This window comes from Pongo abelii, chromosome 19 (assembly GCF_028885655.2).
Source record: "Pongo abelii isolate AG06213 chromosome 19, NHGRI_mPonAbe1-v2.0_pri, whole genome shotgun sequence".
In the NCBI taxonomy this organism is placed as follows: Eukaryota; Metazoa; Chordata; class Mammalia; order Primates; family Hominidae; genus Pongo; species Pongo abelii.
Genome location: NC_072004.2, coordinates 22,799,442 through 22,817,943, shown reverse-complemented (window position 1 = coordinate 22,817,943; position 18,502 = coordinate 22,799,442). Strand labels below are relative to the sequence as shown.

The 18,502-nt window shown below is 46.1% G+C and overlaps 1 protein-coding gene across 1 annotated transcript in view; it reads left to right on the top strand.

Moving 5' to 3' along the window:
- The first annotated feature begins 6,413 nt into the window (after positions 1-6,413).
- Positions 6,414-18,502, top strand: part of USP22 (ubiquitin specific peptidase 22) — a 43,473-nt gene continuing 31,384 nt past the window's right edge. The window contains exon 1 of the mRNA XM_009251395.4: positions 6,414-7,142. Within this exon, the coding sequence (XP_009249670.3) occupies positions 6,972-7,142 (171 nt within the window). The 5' untranslated portion in view covers positions 6,414-6,971. The remainder of the gene's footprint in view (positions 7,143-18,502) is intronic.

Below are 18,502 nucleotides of genomic sequence, written 5' to 3'. Positions count from 1 at the left end.
AGATGGGGCAGCTGGGCAGAGGTGCTCCTCACTTCCTCCCAGACGGGGTGGCGGCCAGGCAGAGGCGCTCCTCACCTCCCAGGCGGGGCGGCCGGGCAGAGGCACTCCTCACCTCCCAGAAGGGGCGGCTGGGCAGAGGTGCTCCTCACTTCCCATATGGGGTGGCAGCCTGGCTAATTTTTTTTGTATTTTTAGTAGAGACAGGGTTTCACCATATTGGCCAGGCTGGTCTTGAACTCCTGACCTCAGGCAATCCACCTGCCTCAGCCTCCTAAAGTGCTGGGATTACAGGCATGAGCCACCATGCCCAGCCCTCTTATTTTCTTGATAAGAAGAAAGTCATTGTTGCCTTTAAATAATGTCTTATTTTCCTCTGGCTTCTGTCAAAATTTGCTCTTTACTATTTGTCTTCAGCAGTTAAACTATAATGGGCTTATATGCATTTTCTTCACATTGATCCTACTTGGAATTCAATGGCATTTTTGAATCTGCAAATTTGTATCTTTCAGCAAACTTGGGAAAATTTCTGCCAGTATCCTTTCAGACATTTTTTCTCTCTCATTCTTCCATCTTTCCCTCCAGGACTTGAATTAAACATATTCTCAGCCTTTGATATTGCCCTACAGGTTTCTGAGACTTTGTTTTTTTTTTTCTTACAACTATTTTTTCTTTGTTCTTATGTCATTTCCATTCTGCCTTTAAGCTCATTTGGTGACCTTTTTATTGCAGATATTGATATTTCATTTCCAGGATTTCTATTTGGTTCTTTTGTATAGTTTTCATTTCACTGCTATTTTCTTTTTGTTTTTTTTAGAGACAAGGTCTGGCTCTCTTGCCCAGGCTGGAATGCAGTGGTGTGATCATGGCTCACTATAGCCTGCAACTCCTGGGCTCAAGTGATCCTCCCACCTCAGCCACCCAAGTAGCTGGGATTACAGGTGTGTACCGCCACACCCAGCTCTTTTTTTTTTTTTTTTTTTTGTAGAGACAGAGTTTCATCATGTTGCCTAGGCTGGAATTTGTTTTTTGTAGATACAGGGTCTCACTATGTTGCCCAGGCTGGTCTTGAACTCTTGGCCTCAGCCTCCCAAAGTGCTGGGATTACAGGTGTGAACCACTGCACCTGGCCTTCATTGCTATTTTCCATCTTTTCATTCATTTCAAACATACTTTCCTTTACCTCATTGTGCACAGTTACCATAGCTGCTTTGAATTCCTCACATACTAATTTCAATATCTGACATATCTTATGGTTGATCATCTTTGCTGTTTTATTTCTTAAAAAGGGGCACATTTTCCTGTTTCTTCATATGTCAAATAATTTTGACCTGGGCGCAGTGGCTCATGCCTGTAACCCCAGCACTTTCGGAAGCTGAGGCAGGTGGATCACCTGAGGTTGGGAGTGTGATACCAGCCTGACCAACGTGGAGAAACCCCGTCTCTACTAAAAAATACAAAATTAGCCAGGCGTGGTGGCACATGCCTGTAGTCCCAGCTACTCTGAAGGCTGAGGCAGGAGAATTGCTTGAACCTGGGAGGTGGAGGTTGCAGTGAGCCAAGATCGCGCCATTGCACTCCAGCCTGGGCAACAAGAGTGAAACTCCATCTCAAAAAATAATAATAATAATAATAATAATAATAATAATAATAATTTTGGATCATATCCTGGACATTACTACTGTTATGTTGTTGAAAGTATGAATTTTGTTATATACCTCCAAAGACAGTTAATATTTTTGTTTTAGCAGGCAATTAATGGTATTTAGTGGTTTCTTGACTAGTAGATTACATCTCTGCTCACTTCTTTTTGTTCTAGTTTGGCTGCTTGGAATTTGCCCCATAGGAGTGGTTTGGTGGTCAACTGGACCCCTGGATGTAGTTTATGCACAGATTCTGGGGCCTCCCATTACTGAATCTCTTCTCACTTTTCAGTGGCTTTGGTTGCTCTGTGCTCTGTCTTCTGCTTCTTCAGTCCAGAAATACTGTGGGTTTTCTATCAGAGTTTCAGGCTTCCTGTCTAGATTCCAAGTATGGCCTGTCCTCAGTCTATAAACTATCGACGTCAGGTTACTCCCATTGGGCAGGTCCCTTTTTCCATGTGTCTGCACCTAACTAGGTCTGCCTGCTTTGGTTCACTCTCCAAAGCCTTTAGATATTTGTGCTTGCATTATGTCCACAATTCATAGTTGTTATATGAGGGAGGATTGGTCTAGGATTATTACTTGACCATCTAGGAACCATAATTCCATGGGTGTTTTAAATTCTTTTAAATTTAAAAAAAATTTAGAAAATAACATTTAAGGCTGTGTTAGTGTCATGCATGGTGGGAAATGCCTTTTCAGGCAAAAACCTGACTAGGTCACACTCCTTTTTAAAAACTGTCTTCCATACCTAGGTGAGGCATCAAAAAACATTTCCAGATCCCCTCCACCATACCTTTCTGGGGAAGATTACGGTAAAGAGGTATCTTGGAGTATTATGATATTACCTAGACTTTCCTTTATTGCTGCAGTTTTATATTCCTATAACATCCTGCTAATGTTGCTGGCAATATTGCTACTAAGCACACTACATTGTGGGATTCTTTTTTTTTTTTTTTTGAGACACCATCTTACTGTGTCATCAAGGCTGGAGTGCAGTGGCACGATCTTGGCTCACTGCAACCTCCACCTCCCAGATTTAAGTGATCCTCCTGCCTCAGTCTCCCAAGTAGCTAGGATTACAGTCATGCACCATCATGCCTGGCTAATTTTTGTATTTTTAGTAGAGATGGGGTTTTACCATGTTGGCCAGGCTGGTCTTGAACTCCTGGCCTTCAGTGATCCACCCACCTTGGCCTCCCAAGGTGCTGGGATTACAGGTGTGGGCCACCTAGCTTTTTTTTTTGAGACAGAGTCTCGCTCTGTCGCCCAGGTTGGAGTGCAGTGGCGCAATCTCAGCTCACTGCAACTTCTGCCTCCCGCTTTCCAAGTAGCTGGGACTACAAAGCGAGCCACCACATCCAGCTAATTTTTTTAGTAGAGACGGGGTTTCACCATGTTAGCCAGGATGGTCTTGATCTCCTGACCTTGTGATCCGCCCGCCTCGGCCTCCCAAAGTGCTGGGATTACAGGCGTGAGCCACCATGGCCGGCCTTTTTTTTTTTTAAATAATAATAAAAAAAAATTCTCCCCTCCCATCCCCCTGGGATTCTTGAAGCAAGAAATTGTTGTAATCATCTCAATTCCCAGCAACTATCAGATCAATAACTGCTAATGTTTCTTGAGCCCTTAATAAACAACAAGCACTTGCTAAGAGTTTTGTATGGATTATCTCATTTATTCCTTGCCATACACTTCAATGTAAGCACAGCTGATATTCTCCCAATATTAACAGATAAGTAAACAGGCTGAGAAATTTAGGCAATCTGCCCAAGGTTACACAGACAGTAGGTGGTAGAGCCAGACTGTAATTTAGCAATCTGACTTGATTCTTGGATACATGAATAAATGAATATATTGAACATGTGGGCCACTGTTTTCTACATGTTGTAGAACAGTGTGTTCCCTTGTACCATGACACTTTGTCATTTCTTTTTAAGTTTTAGTGATTTTTAAATACAAAGGAATATATTAATTTTCATTGTAAGAAAACATTCAAACGTTACAGATTAAGTCACATCTATTAAGTCACATCTACCTTTTCCTTTCCAGAATTTACTGTTATTGATGGGTGTGTTTCTTTCTTCCAGGGCTTCCATATTTTCTGTAATTTTCTGCAATTTGTTTTATTCATTTATGTTTTATGACTTTTTGTACTAGTACTTACAGATCTAGTTCTTTTTTTTTTTTTTTCTCTGTTGCCCAGGCTGGAATCAGTGGCATGATCAGGGCTCATTGCAGCCTCGACCTCCTATGCTCAAACAATCCTCCCTCCTCAGCCTGCTGGGTAGCTGGGACTACAGGCATGCGCCACCACAATTGGCTTTTTTTTTTTTATTATTATTTCTTTGTAGAGATAGGGTTTCATCACATTGCCCAAGCTGGACTTCATTCTTTTTAATGCTGTGTGCTATTCCCTAGAATGGCTAGTCCATCATTTATTCAATGATTCTCCTATTAATCGTCATTAACGTTTCCATTTGTTTCCCATTAGAAAAAAAGCACTTCATCCGCACATCTTTTGGGGGCTGCTTCTTAAGAGTATATTCTGTAGTTTAAATTTTTTTAAATCACTAAGGTTGTTCTGATTATTGAACATTTAAATCATTATAATTGATTCAAGTGGACAGCACAGATATTCTTCTGTGTTTAGATGATCATATTGATAAAAAAAGATAATAAATATTAGGGCCTGAATGCTAAGTGCACATCTGTGAAGCCAAATCATATTTGTATAAGCCCAACAATATGAGAAAACTCCTTACATCAATATTTATAGAGATGGATCACATATTTTTGTAATTCCTGACTTACTAGTTATGATTTTAGTTTTTCGTAAGCTGACATTCTTTCCTCTAACATAAACATGGTTTTCCTTAACAAGTATTTTATTCTAGAAATGATCTTGTTAGATTTTTCTGTAAATGTGTTTCGGGTTAATTAATTCGGCAGGGTTTTGTTTTGTTTAGAGATAGGGTCTTGCTTTGTTGCCCAGGCTGGAGTGTAGTGGCACAATCACAGCTCACTGCAGCCTTGACCTCCTGAGCTCTGCGATCCTCTTGCCGTAGTCTCTGGAGTAGCTGGGACTACTACAGGGCTTCACCAGGTAATTCCGAGTACCTGCATGTAGCCAATACAGTTCTGGGAACTTGCGGCTGTAGTAGTACGTAAAACACACAAGTATCATTACCTTCTTGGAGGCCGGGCGCAGTGGCTCACGCCTATAATCCCAGCACTTTGGGAGGCCGAGGCGGGTGGACCACTTGCTGTCAGAAGTTCAAAACCAGCCTGACGAAACCCGATTTCCAGTAAAAGTTCCAGATCAACATGGTGAAAGCCCCTCTCTACTAAAAATACAAAAATTAGCCAGGCGTGGTGGCAGGCGCCTGTAATATCAGCTACTGGGGAGGCTGAGGCAGGAGAATCGCTTGAATCTGGGAGGCAGAGGTTTCACTGAGCCAAGATTGCACCACTGTACTCCAGGCTTGGGCAACAGAGCGAGACTCTGTTTCAAAAATAAAAAAAATTAAAAAAAATGATTACCCTCTTGGAATTTTTCATGCTATTGAGGGAAGAGACAATAAAAAAATAAGTAAATATTCATTACGCCAGATAGTGATAAATTCTTCGGAGAAAAACAAAGCAGGGTAAGGGAATAGAGAATTTTGGGGGGCTTGCAATTTTCATTAGGGTGGCAATTTTCCTTTTCACGGAAAAGGAGGTGTGTGATAAAGCTGGAAGGAGGTGAGCGAGCATCACCCATGGAATATAAGGATGCGGAGGGTGAGGGGGTGGGGAAAGCATTTTAGGGAGAGGGTACTGCAAGCACAAAGGCCATGAGGCAAAAACCTGTGCTCGGCAATTTGTCTTGGCCACAAAAGCTTTATTCTAGTCGTCAGCCCATTAAACCCTGCAGCTTTAAGTGTTGTGAGATCACAATTTTAATTTTTTAACTTGTGATGGCTCTGGACGGCCATTGCTGTTTCCTGCAATCTGTGGATGAATGAGCAAAGGAGTTAGCAGTGGGATGAGTACAGGGGAGCAGCACCACACCTGACACCTTATCCAAGTTCCCCCAGACCCTTGGCGCCCTGGCTCCCCCAGAACTTTGTTTGCATTCGTCTTTAAAGGTCTTCTCAGTTTGCCTTGGGTCAGTTATTTGTATACCGATTAGACCTGTGCCGCCCACTGCGGTAGCAGCTAGTAGGAATTGGATGTGCTTTAAGTGTAAATACCAGTTTTCGAAGACTTGCTGCAAAAACTGTAAAACATTCCACTAAGGATTTTGCAATACTGCCTACATGCTGAAATAATTTGACTCTATTGGGTTAAGATATATTACTATAACTTTCTTTTTTCATTAGAAAAATGTAGCCACTAGCAAATGTGAAGTGTCAGGCGTGTGGCGCGCAGATGCCTCTTTCAACTGGATGGCGCCCGGTTGGCCCCTCACTATCCGCGGGCTCCCGACAGGAGGCGCCCCACCTTGCGGCCGGGAGCAGCGCCTAGCAGGCAGTTGGCAGTTCCAACCCCGGGCCACGGCACTGCAGGGCCCGACCCAGGTTACGGCAACCGGGGGTCCTGCAGACAGCTCCCGATTACGGGGTGCTGTTGGGTGGGAAAGCGCAGGCCCTGGATGGAAGCCCGACCTGCGGCGCTCCAGCTCATCGCCCCGCCTCTTTGCGGCAGAGCTCAGGCCGGCGCAAACCGGTTCAGTGCTAGGACGGACGCCTCGCGCCGCCCAACCGCAGCACGCCCCCACCTCCCCAGTCCTCTGGAAGAGACAGGGAACATCTAGTCGCCAGGGTCCCGGGAGGCGGCTCTGTACCAGACGGACTGTACTGAGAGCCTATGACAATGGCCGAAGGTGCCGGGGAGTGGCCGGCGACCAATAAAGGAAGGGAAGGGGCGGGCCCTCGTTAGCTTCCCCCCCGCCGACCACGCTTCCTCCGGCGCGGGTCTACCCAGAGCCTATGGGCGCGCGAAAGTGGGGGAAGGGCCTGGCGCGGACTGGAGACTGCGCAGTGCGGTGCTGGCCGGGGATGACGTAATCTCCGTCCGCGGCCGCGGCGCCCCGCCCCGCGACGCCCTCCGCGAACCGGGAGAGCGCAGCGCAGGCGGTCCGCAGCAGCCGCAGCTCGGGGGCGGTGCCTGCCCTGCAGCCTCCCCTCGGCGATCGCGCAGCCCCATCTTTGTCCGGCCTCTGTGCTTTGTTCTCGGCGCCCGTGCCTTGGCCGGCCAGGCCCGCCGCCGAGCAGCCCCCACGCCGCGCTGGCGTCGTCCTCGCCTCCCTCGCCGCCGCCCCCCGCGCGCGGCCGGGCCTTGCCCCCCATGGTGTCCCGGCCAGAGCCCGAGGGCGAGGCCATGGACGCCGAGCTGGCAGTAGCGCCTCCGGGCTGCTCGCACCTGGGCAGCTTCAAGGTGGACAACTGGAAGCAGAACCTGCGGGCCATCTACCAGTGCTTCGTGTGGAGCGGCACGGCTGAGGCCCGCAAGCGCAAGGTGCGCCCGGCAGCCCACCCCGGGGCGGGCTCGGGGCTTCCTGCCGCTCCTGAGGCCGGCCGGCGGAGGGGCCCTTTTCCTGCCCCCTTCCCTCCCCCCTTGTCTTTCCTTGTCCTTCCTCTTCCTCTCTCCTGCCCTCTCTTCTCTTTATCCCTCCCCCCTCCTTTCCTTCCCCCCTCATCTTCCCCCTTTCAACTCCCTCCCTTCCCCCCTCTCCTCATCTTCCTATCCTTTCCCTCTCCCCCCTTCTCCCATTCTTCCTTTCCGTCCCCCTCCTCGCTCCCCTCTCCCCTCCCCCTCCCCCCTCCCCTCCCCCGTCCCCCCTCCCCCTCCCCTCCTCATCTCTCTCCTCCCCCTCCCCTCCTCCTCTCTCCCCTCCCCCTCCCCTCCTCCTCTCTCCCCTCCCCCTCCTCCTCTCTCCCCTCCTCTCTCCCCTCCTCCTCTCTCCCCTCCTCCTCTCTCCCCTCCTCCTCTCTCCCCTCCTCCTCTCTCCCCTCCCCCCTCTCCGCCCTCCCCCTCCCTTACCCTTCTTGGCCCGGGAGGGGCGAGTGCTTCCGGGCGGGGGGCGGTGTTCTCCGGCCTTACTGCTTGGGGAGCCTGGGACTTCGGTGGGCGGTCCCAGGCGTTTCTGCGCGAGGTCCCTGCGGGGAACTCTCCTGGTTCTGGAGGGTTCGGGGCTGGATGGGGGTGCAGAGAAATATTTTAAAAAAATGAGTAAAGGATGGGGGGCTGTCGGGTTCTGGGCGTTGGTCTGCAGCGGTCACCCGCCGCCAGGAACGACCTTGTACGGGAGCTGGGGCAGGGGGCGGGTTGAGGGGCGCGGGGCGGGAGCTTCGCGGCTGCCTCGGGGCCCGCGAAGAGCTGGAGGTGGAGGGCGGCAGGGGCTGGGGCCGGAGCGAGCCTGTGGGTGCGGAGCGGCAGCCCGGGTTTGCCTTGCGGCCGAGGAGTAGACTTGGAAGCGCGCCGTGGGCTGTGGGAGGCCTTAACCAGGAGTGAGTCCCCTCGGGGAGCCCAGTCTTTCGTCCCACAGTTAGGCTTGTTAAGGGTTTGGAAATCAAAACGTAACGTGATTCTTCTATGTGAATAAACTTTATTTTTACAGTTTCACCCGCTTTTGTAGATTACAACTCGAGATTGGGAGTTGTGAGGGCAGTTTCCACCTTGAGTGGCATCTTTTTATTTATGGGAATACCAACAGGCCCGCTGAGATTGTAGGGTATGTTAATAAGCAACTAAAAAAAAAAAATTTTTTTTTTGAGACGAAGTCTCGCTCTTGCACCCCAGACTGGAGTGCAATGGCGCGATTTCGGCTCACTACAACCTCCGCCTCCCGGGTTCAGGCGATTCTCCTGCTTCAGCCTCCCGAGTAGCTGGGATTACAGGCTCCTGCTACCACGCCCGGCTAATTTTTGTATTTTTAGTAGAGACGGGGTTTCACCATGATGGCCAGGCTGGTCTCGAACTCCTGATCTCAGGTGATCCACCTGCCTCTGCCTCCCAAAGTGTTGGGATTACAGGCATGAGCCACCGCGCCCGGCCTCAAAATTTTTTTTATCGTAATGATATCCGGCAGCGTTATGTCTAGATGAACTAAAATCAGAGATAAAACGTTTCAGGATCGGAGTTAGAGTCTTGCTAGTAGAATTGTGTGTCTAAGAAAAGATGGCCTGGCTTGGCGCGGTGGCTGACGCCTGTAATCCCAGCACGTGGGGAGGCTGAGGCGGGCAGATCACGAGGTCAGGAGTTCGAGACCAGCCTGGCCAACATGGTGAAACCTCATCTCTGCTAAAAATACGAAAATCAGCTGGGTGTGATGGCGGGCGCCTGTAATCCCAGCTACTCCAGAGGCTGAGGCAAGAGAATCACTTCAACCCGGGTGGCGGAGGTTGCAGTGAGCAGTGATCGTGCCACTGTACTCCAGCCTGGGTGACAGAGCAAGACCCCGTCTGGAAAAAAAAAAGATGGCCTGGTTGAAGCCGGTCTTCTACAGGTGAATGTGCTGTTGCCACTCTGGGTCAGTAGTGTCCGGATTGCGACGTGATGCGCCCAAGATTCGTTTCTACTTTGGATGAAGTGGGGGGATTGCCCCACTCTTCCTCTCCCTCCTTTTCTTTTTCCCTTCCATCCCTCCCTCTCCCTTTCTTCCCCCCTCTGGTATTTTTTTAACCAAGCTGAAGGAGTCAAATTTAAACCATCATTAACTAACTTTGCTTAATTTTCTAAAGGAAAGAATTACTTTTTTTTTTTGCGACTTATGACTCTGATTAATCTTTTAATTTCAGATGTCAGTTGCTTAGTTTCAAAAATGTTGAGCCACATGTATGTTATTCACCAGTTAGAAGTTGAACTGTAGTCGGGTAGTGAAAATGTTTCTTTCAAAATTCAGGTGGGGGCTGCTGCAGTGCCAGTTGGCAGTGTGCCAGCAAGGAGCCCTTAAGCCCTCCATGCTTTTTCCTCTGACTGGGGGGACTTATTTACCTGTATCGCTTCATGTGCGGTGTCCTGCATTTCTAGCACTCTCTAGTGGCCCAGTTAAGGAAGAGTTGGTTTGAGAAATAGTTTAACAAACCTGATGATTAACAGTTGGACAATCTGCATAGGATTCCCATCAGATCTGTAAGCTTAGGACATTTTGTTTTTTAAATTTTATTTTATTAAAAATTATTTTTTGTAGAGACAGAGTCTTGCTCTGTTAGCCAGACTGGAGTGCAATGGTCTGATCAGTGATCACTGCAGTCTCAGACTCCTGGACTCCAGCCTCTCCTGAGTAGCTGGGACTATGGGCGTGTGTCACCATGACCGGCTAATATTTGTAGAAACAGTGTCTCACTATATTGCACAGGCTGGTCTTGAACTCCTGGACTCAAGCCATCCTCCTGTCTCCCAGAGTGCTGGGATTACAGGCCAGAGCCACTGAGCCCAGCCATATTTTTGGTTTTAATGATATGAACTTGACTGTAAAAGTACTTTAAGCTGATGATTGTGCCACTGTTCTCCAGCCTGGACAACAAAACCTATCTCAAAACAAACTTCAACTTGAATTATAATCTTTGTAAACAAGCAGGTACTTTTTGAGATTGACATCTCTGGTACAGTTTAACTAAAGAAGTGAATCCCTGAAGGAATAGGAATTACAAGTTTTGTTATCTAAGGACAGATGGGTTATGGATTTTTGTACCCAAACTTTGATTCTTCTTTTAACAGGCAGACCATTACAAAAACATGACCAGGCTTGATAAATTTCTGTCCAAAAGAAGCTTGAATTGCAGTAAAACTCTGTTTTTTGAGATGGAGTTTTCGCTCTTTTTGCCCAGGCTGGAGGGCAATGGCGCGATCTCAGCTCACCGCAGCCTCCCCCTCCAGGGTTTAAGTGATTCTCCCAAGTAGCTGGATTACAGGCATGCGCCACCATGCCCGGCTAATTTTGTATGTTTCGTAGAGATGGGGTTTCTCCATGTTGGTCAGACTGGTCTTGAACTCCCGACCTCAGGTGATCCACCCACCTTGGCCTCCCAAAGTGCTGGGATTACAGGCATGAGCCACCGTGCCTGGCCCGAATTGCAGTAAAACTCTTGTATTGCTGACTATAAAAATATTTCTGCTGGGCATGGTGGCTCACGCCCGTAATCCCAGCACTTTGGGAGGCCGAGGCAGGTGGATCACGAGGTCAGGAGATCGAGACCATCCTGGCTAACACGGCGAAACCCTGTCTTTACTGAAAATACACAAAATTAGCTGGGCATGGTGGCACGCGCCTGTCATCGCAGCTACTCGTGAGGCTGGGGCAGGAGAATCGCTTGAACCAGGGAGGTGGAGGTTGCAGTGAGCCGAGATCGCACCACTGCACTCCAGCCTGGGCGACAGAGTGAGACTGTCTCAAAAAAAAGAAAAAAACGATTTCCATGATTTAGGACTGGCACGACCACAGTGGCATCTCCTTTGTGTTTTTGGTGTGTGTTAAATATAACAAATTTCTTACCATTTCAGGGTTTGTCTGTAAAGATAGGAACTGGCAGGAAGTGATTATGATTTAACATTCTACATTATATTTTGAATATAGACACTTTGGAGAGCAGGTAATGTTTTTAAAACCATTTCTCTCTTTGAATCTAAAATTTTATGGCACTGTGTCCTCAAAACACTTTTTAAATTTTTAAATTTTTTATTTTTTATGTATTTTTTTTTTTGAGACAGGGTCTGTCTCTGTCACTCAGGCTGGAGTGCAGTGGTATGATCATGGCTCACTGCAGCCTCGAGTTCCTGGGGTCCAGTGATCCTCCTGCCTAAGCCTCACAAGTAGCTGGGACTGCAGGCATGCGCCACCACACCTGGCTAATTTTTGTATTTTTGGTAGCGATGAGTTTTGTGGTGTTGCCCAGGCTGGTCTTGAACTTCTGAGCTAATTGATCCTCTCTCCTTGGCCTCCCAAAGTGCTGGCATTACAGGCATGAGCCACCTCTCCCAGCCATCCAACAATGCCTCAGTTCGTCTTTACTGGCTCAGCCAGGTGCTGGGATGGTGGTGAGCACATTGTAGAGAGCTCTCATTACTTGTTTTTATTTTAATAGTCTAGCTCATTTTCCTGATATGTGCTATTGTCTTTATTTATTTATTAAAACAAAATAAAAGACTGGGTCTCCCTATGTTTCTCAGGCTGGTCTTGAACTCCTGGCCTTAGGGGATTCACCTCAGCCTCCCACAGTGCTGGGATGATATGTGCTATTTTAAAAGTATACTTTAAAACTTCGTTTCTTTGAGGAATTTACTTTTTACTTTATAGTGAACTGGATCTTTCAAATCATCACAACAAAACATTACACCATTCATACTAAGTGGGGTCTAAGTAAAAGGTCTAAAATGTAAACATTTTTCTGTTTAAGGTTTTAATTTTGAGGTCATTGTAGATTGACATACTGGTGTAAGAAAATACAGTAATCCTGTGTATCTTTCCCCCATCCCCTATGGGTAACTTCTTGCAGAAATGGAGTACAATTACCACCAGGATATTGACATTGATACAGTGTATCTATAATATAATCCACCATCTCATTCAGATTTCCCCGCTTTTACTTCTACTCATTTGTGTTTGTGTATTTAGTTCATTAACTACACTGCATACTTTATTCAGAACTCATTGGTTTTTATCTAATGTCCTTATTCTGTCTCAGAATCCCACATTACTTTGAGTCTTCACGTCCTCTTGGGCTCTTCTAGACAGTGACAGTTTCTCATGCCGTCCTGTTTGGTGACCTTGAGAGTTTTGAGGAGTCCCGGTCATGTAGTTTGTAGAATGTCCCTCAGTTTTGGTTTTCTGATGTTTTTCTCATGATTTAGCTGTGGTTATGAGTTTTGGGAAGGAAGACCACAGAGATGAAGTGCCCTTCTCATTCCCGTATATTAAGGATGATGCTGTCAAGATGTCTTGGGTTGCTGGGCTTGACTGAATGACTGAGGTCATGTTTGCCGGTTTCTCCACTGTGGAGTGACTCCCTCCTTTATGTACTGTTTATTTTGGAAGGGAGTCACTCTGCATAGGTACTCTACTGGGGTGGGGAGTTCTGTTCCTCCTCCTTGAGGACGGAGTAGCTACTTAAATTATTTGGAACGTTTATGTATGGAAGATTTGCTGATCCTCACTTGTGTGTTTATTCACTTGTGTGTATCAATATGGACTTGTGGATATTGAATATATGCTTTGGGTTATCATCCAGTGCTGTGTGGTTTGTTGTGTTGCTCCCATCATCTGGCTGTATCCACTGGGAGCTCTTTCAGCTGGCTCTGGTGTCCGTTTCACATAGCTACATTATTTTTTGTTTGTTGTTTTTGAGCACTTCCTTACTTTCTGGAGCTACACGATGTTCTGGGATCATCTTATGTGTGTTCTGCCCCAGCCTTAGACTCCAGCATTTTCCAAGGATCCCTAGTTCCTTTCTTGGGAGAATGGAATTAGAAACCAAGATCTGGGCACTGGTGTACTCATTATTACTGTGATATCCTGGCTTCTTGGCCCCCTCAAGGCACAGAGCTGGGAAACAGGTGTGTATATACAAATCCGTGCATATACATGTCTGTAATTATTTTGATATATATCCATCAGCATCCCTATTAAGCTCTACATGAGTTCATGTTTATATCTCCAACTCTAATCCATTTCTATAGGGATTATTCTAGCCTTCCCCTCCAGTTTATCTGTAACTTCTCTGTCCAGCAGAGAAAATGCTTGCTCCCACTATCGACAATCTATTTACTTACTTGTTCCGCTTTGGTATACGTGAAGAGAGGTTTCAGAATTGTTGTCCTGTACTCCCTTGGGAAATGACTTTACCCCCTTAGAGTACAGTGCTCAGTTACAGTTCCTTTTGCTTTTAGTCTTACACTCTCCCCTGATTTCCGCATTACTTAGGTATTTCCCTCCCCACCCCTCTTGGTGGAGTTGTGTCCTATATGTGTAATACAATTAGTTTCTTCTGCCTTAGCCTGCATTCCATAGGGCCTCATCAGTTATTTTTAAAATCGCATATATTAAGGTTTGCTCTTAGTGCTTTAAAGCTCAGTGGATTTTGACAGAGGTATCCACAACTACAGTACTGTACAGAACAGTTGCACTGCCCCAAGAAATCCCTGTGCTTCACCTGCTAACTCTCCACAACCACTGTGATCTCGTCTCCATCTCGGAGGTTTTTCTCTTTCCAGAATGTCCTATCATTGGGTTCATACAGTCTGTAGCCTTTTCATACTGGCTTTTGTCTAGCAATATCCATTGTATCCATTGAGTGGATTGAAAGTTCATTCCTTTTTTTTTTTTTTTTGAGACAGAGTCTTGCTCTGTCGTCCAGGCTGGAGTGCAGTGGTGTGATCTTGGCTCACTGCAAGCTCTGCCTCCCGGGTTCACGCCATTCTCTTGCCTCAGCCTCCCGAGTAGCTGGGACTACAGGCACCTGCCACCATGCTCGGCTAATTTTTTTGTATTTTTAGTAGAGACTAGGTTTCACTGTGTTAGCCAGGATGGTCTCGATCTCCTGACCTTGTGATCTGCCTGCCTCAGCCTCCCAAAGTGCTGGGATTACAGGCGTGAGACACGGCGCCCAGCCGAAAGTTCATTCCTTTTTATCTTTTAATGGTATTTATCATGTGGCTATACTGGTAAGTCGTTTAAGTTTCTTAATCTGTAGGTTCTGTCTTCATTCTTTTCTTACAGTTTTTTGCTTCTACTTTATCTGTTGAAAAACTTGGGCCTTTTGACTTATTGACTTTCCTATAGTCTGGATTTTGCTGTTTGCATACTCAACAGTGCAAGTTCAAAGTGGTTTTTTTTTTTTTTTGTCCTATTTCCTACAAATTGGTAGCAGGGTCTCCTATCAAGGCTTTTCCTGTATTTAGCACACAGACTTGATCACCTCACTATCAAGCGGATGGAAGCTTAGATAGGAAGTAAACTCAGTTTTCAAGGATTAAAATGACCCGCCTAATAGATATGTGAGTCTTTTTGTTGCCTCTTGTTTTATGTTGGCCAATACCTGTAGCAGAGGGTGCTGAAGAGTAGAAATTGAGATAGAATTGAGTGTGAGTTTTATTATTACATGTTAGCAGCTCTGGTAAGAAACTCAGAGAATTAAGTGAGAACGATAGATTAAAATGAGGCTTTAGGATAATGTGATTGCTCCCCATACATGTGTAATTGACAGTTGCGTGAGGTGAGCTCAGTTTAAAGGAAGACTAGCCTAAGCTGGTCAGTACCAGGAGGATTTTGCCCCAGTTTGCTTCCGTCCAAGTGTGTGTCCCTCAGCACAGCATCTCTTGGGCTTCCTCATTTCCCGTTTATGATAATAGAGTACTCACCCCCATCCTTGAGGGATACATTCCAAGACTCCCGGTAGATGCCTGAAACCACAGGTAATACTGAACCCCATTTGTATTACGTGCAAACTTTTCCTTCATAATTTCATGGATAGATTTGTTCTTACTGTAGATCTTAGCAACCTCGTCATTTGATATTGTTTTCTTATTAAGAATTTTTACCGTTTCACGTAAAAGAAGCCCTTTATGGCTTTTCTTTGGCATATCCAAATTGCATCATCAGTACTCTTGAGCTTTGGAGCCATATTAAGCCAAATAAAAGTGGCCTGAACACAAGCCACTGCAACAGTTGATGTGATCAGCAAGACAGCTACCAAGTGACTTAAGGGGCAGGTGGCCTAGACGGCATGGAGAAGCTGGACAAAGGGATGGTCATGGGACAGAGCGGGATGTCACTCAGTTTCATCATGTTTCTCAGAACGGCGGGCAATTTAAAGCTTATGAATTGTTTATTTCTGGGATTTCCATGTTACTATTTTCAGACTGAGGTTGACTGTGGGTAACTGAAACCACAGCAAGCGGAACTGTAGGTAAGGGAGGACTGCTGTGATATTTTATATTTCATACGTAATTTCCTTCTGGTTTTGGTACTTGGGATACACTTTTTAGGTAGGCCTAGCAGGTAAGTCTCCTGACCTGTCCAAGGACATCCCCGGCAACTGCTGGGTTCCAGCCTTGAAATGAGGTCAGTCTGAGGTCTTTGCTGAATGAAATTACCCCTTCTGCAAATTGAAAGTTCTGGAGTCGCTGTACCCTTAGATTGATTTTGGCTCCGAGATTGAGGGGCCCGAGTCTGGACGCTGAGGTTTTTGAGGTTGGGGAACTTAATTTGAGAAGATTATCTAATTTTGGCAAAGTCTTTAGCTTTTCAGTGCCATTTTTTTTTCATATAAAGGATAGAATATTTAGGCCGGGCACGGTGGCTCACGCCTGTAATCCCAGCACTTTGGGAGGCCGAGGTGGGTGGATCACTTGAGGTCAGTAGTTCAAGACCATCCTGGCCAACATGGTGAAACCTCGTCTGTACTAAAATACAAAAAATTAGCCGAGCATGGTGGCACACGCCTGTAGTCCCAGATACTCGGGAGGCTGAGGCAGGGGAATCACTTGAACCTGGGAGGCGGAGGTTGCAGTTAGCCGAGATTACGCCACTGCACTCCAGCCTGGTGACAGAGCAAGACTCCATCTCAAAAAAAAAAAAAATTTATACCTGTCCCTTCACTTATGTCAGTGTTTGAGTCCTTGAAAAAGTCACTGAAGAGAATGCACAAGAATTAAACTTACCTTCCTAAGATGCTCAGGTTTTAGACCAGTAGGAAGTCATGGGTAATGTGTGAAAAGTGCACTAGCTCTTAAGGTGGTGTGTCATGTTTGCACACTTTTAAAAACTGGACTCAAAATTCAATGTACTGTTGAGTCATCCCATAGGGTAAGTCTGGTTGACTACAAGGGCTCTGCCCCTCTTGCTCCTTTGCATCCTTCTTGGGGTGGGAGGTAGTGTGAGTAAGGAGATAAGAGAACAGGATATTCAGAGGAATATTCTTAATATCGGGACTGAATTAATGAATTTGGCAGGGTGTTTCTGCACTGCATAAGATGAACAACAATTAAATAATTGATCCCTCTTCTAATTCCTGTCACATACAAATCCTAGTTATGTTTCAGGATTTACTTGCAGTCTACTGAATCTACTTGAATTAATTTATAGGAGAAAGGGATTTAATTCAGAAATCATTGCAAGGGCTATGGAGTAGTAGATTCTAGGTTGAATTTCTAGGAAAACCCGCCAGCCTGGGGAATCCTGCCTCTGCAGGAGCCACCACACCAGGAAGTGGTGTGCTGGGCTGCTTAAACAGTGCCACCCTTCCGGGGTCCATGTCAGCCTGTGGATGCCCCCACTGGGCCTCTCTTCTTAGCTTACTCACCAACCCCATCGTCTGCAAATGTGTCTCAAGATATGTTTGGAACATGAGCTGCAGGGGTGCCTGGGGAATGCATTTTCAACATTTTTTTTTTTTTTGAGACAGGGTCTGGTTCTGTTGCTCAGGCTAGAGGGCAGTGGTGCGATCTTGGCTCACTGCAGCCTTGACCTCCTGGGCTCAAACCATCCTGAGTAACTGGGACTACAGGTGTGCGCCACCATGCCCAGCTAATTTTTGCATTTTTTGTAGAGATGAGGTTTCCCCATTTGGCCCAGGCTGGTCTTGAACTCCTGGCCTCAAGCTGTCCTCTCACCTCGGCCTCCCAAAGTACTGCATTCCTGGCGTGAGCCAACACGCCTGGCTGTGTTTTCTACTTTACAGTGCTGTGAAAGGAGATAGAATAAAAATGAACGTGAATCCCATGTGAGTGACCCGGGCCTGCAAACAAACCACCACAAACCGAGTAACTTAGAACAACAGAAATTTCATCTCAAATTCTGAGACTGGACGTCCAAAATAAAGTGTTTGCAGGGTAGCCACTCCAGAGGCTATTCCTGGCCTCCTCCAGACACTGGAAGACATGTGCTACCTTACTCCTGTGTCTGCCTTTGTTACATTTAAATCTGATACAGTATTATCAATGGACGTGCTGCTCCACAGTGTAGATTGGGGAAAAATAATAATACAGTGTTGGCATTGTTTAACAACAGGATACATTCTGAGAAATGCATTGTTAGGCGATTTTGTCTTTGTGCGAACATCATGGAGTGACTTAATACAAAGCTAGGTGGTACAGCCTACTGCACACCCAGGCTGTGTGAGATGGAGCCTGTTGCTCCTAGGCAGCAAACCTGTACAGCATGTACTGTACTGAACACTGTAGGCAGTTGAAACATGATTGTAAGCATTTGTGTATCTATAGCTAAACACAGAGAAGGTTACAATAAAAATATGATACTATAATCTTCCGGGACCGCCATTGTACATGCAGCCTGTCATTCACTGAAACATTGCTATGTGGTGCGTGACTATACCAGACATAAGATTGAGGTTTTATCAGTATGTCAGAGACAGCTGTTTTCTGTATTTAGCGCCAGTTGTCTTGTTGGTTGGCTGCTTGAATAATGTTGGAGAAGCTGTCTCTTAGCTGTGTTGGCTCCATAAGGCCTGTAAAATGTGTCTTCCCTGGTGATTGGTAAACCCGTGCAGGGGAGCATCCTAGGTTGTGTAGTAGAGATAGACTATAATGGAGTGTGTAGCACAGTCCTAGGTTGTGTAGTAGAGATAGATTATAATGGAGTGTGTAGCACAGTCCTAGGTTGTGTAGTAGAGATAGACTATAATGGAGTGTGTAGCACAGCAGGAGCTTGTTGTGTTTAGTTGTTTTGTCCAGTGTTACGTTTCTGAGATTCATCCACGCTGCTGAGTATATCATAAGCTCCTTTTCATTGCTGTGTACTTTACTGAATTAACTGTAGTATAGTTTATTCTTTTACTAGTCGTGAACATTTTTATTTTCAGCGCTGGGGTGTTGCAAGTAATAATGCTACAAAAGTCCTTGTACATGTCTTTGGTTGCATA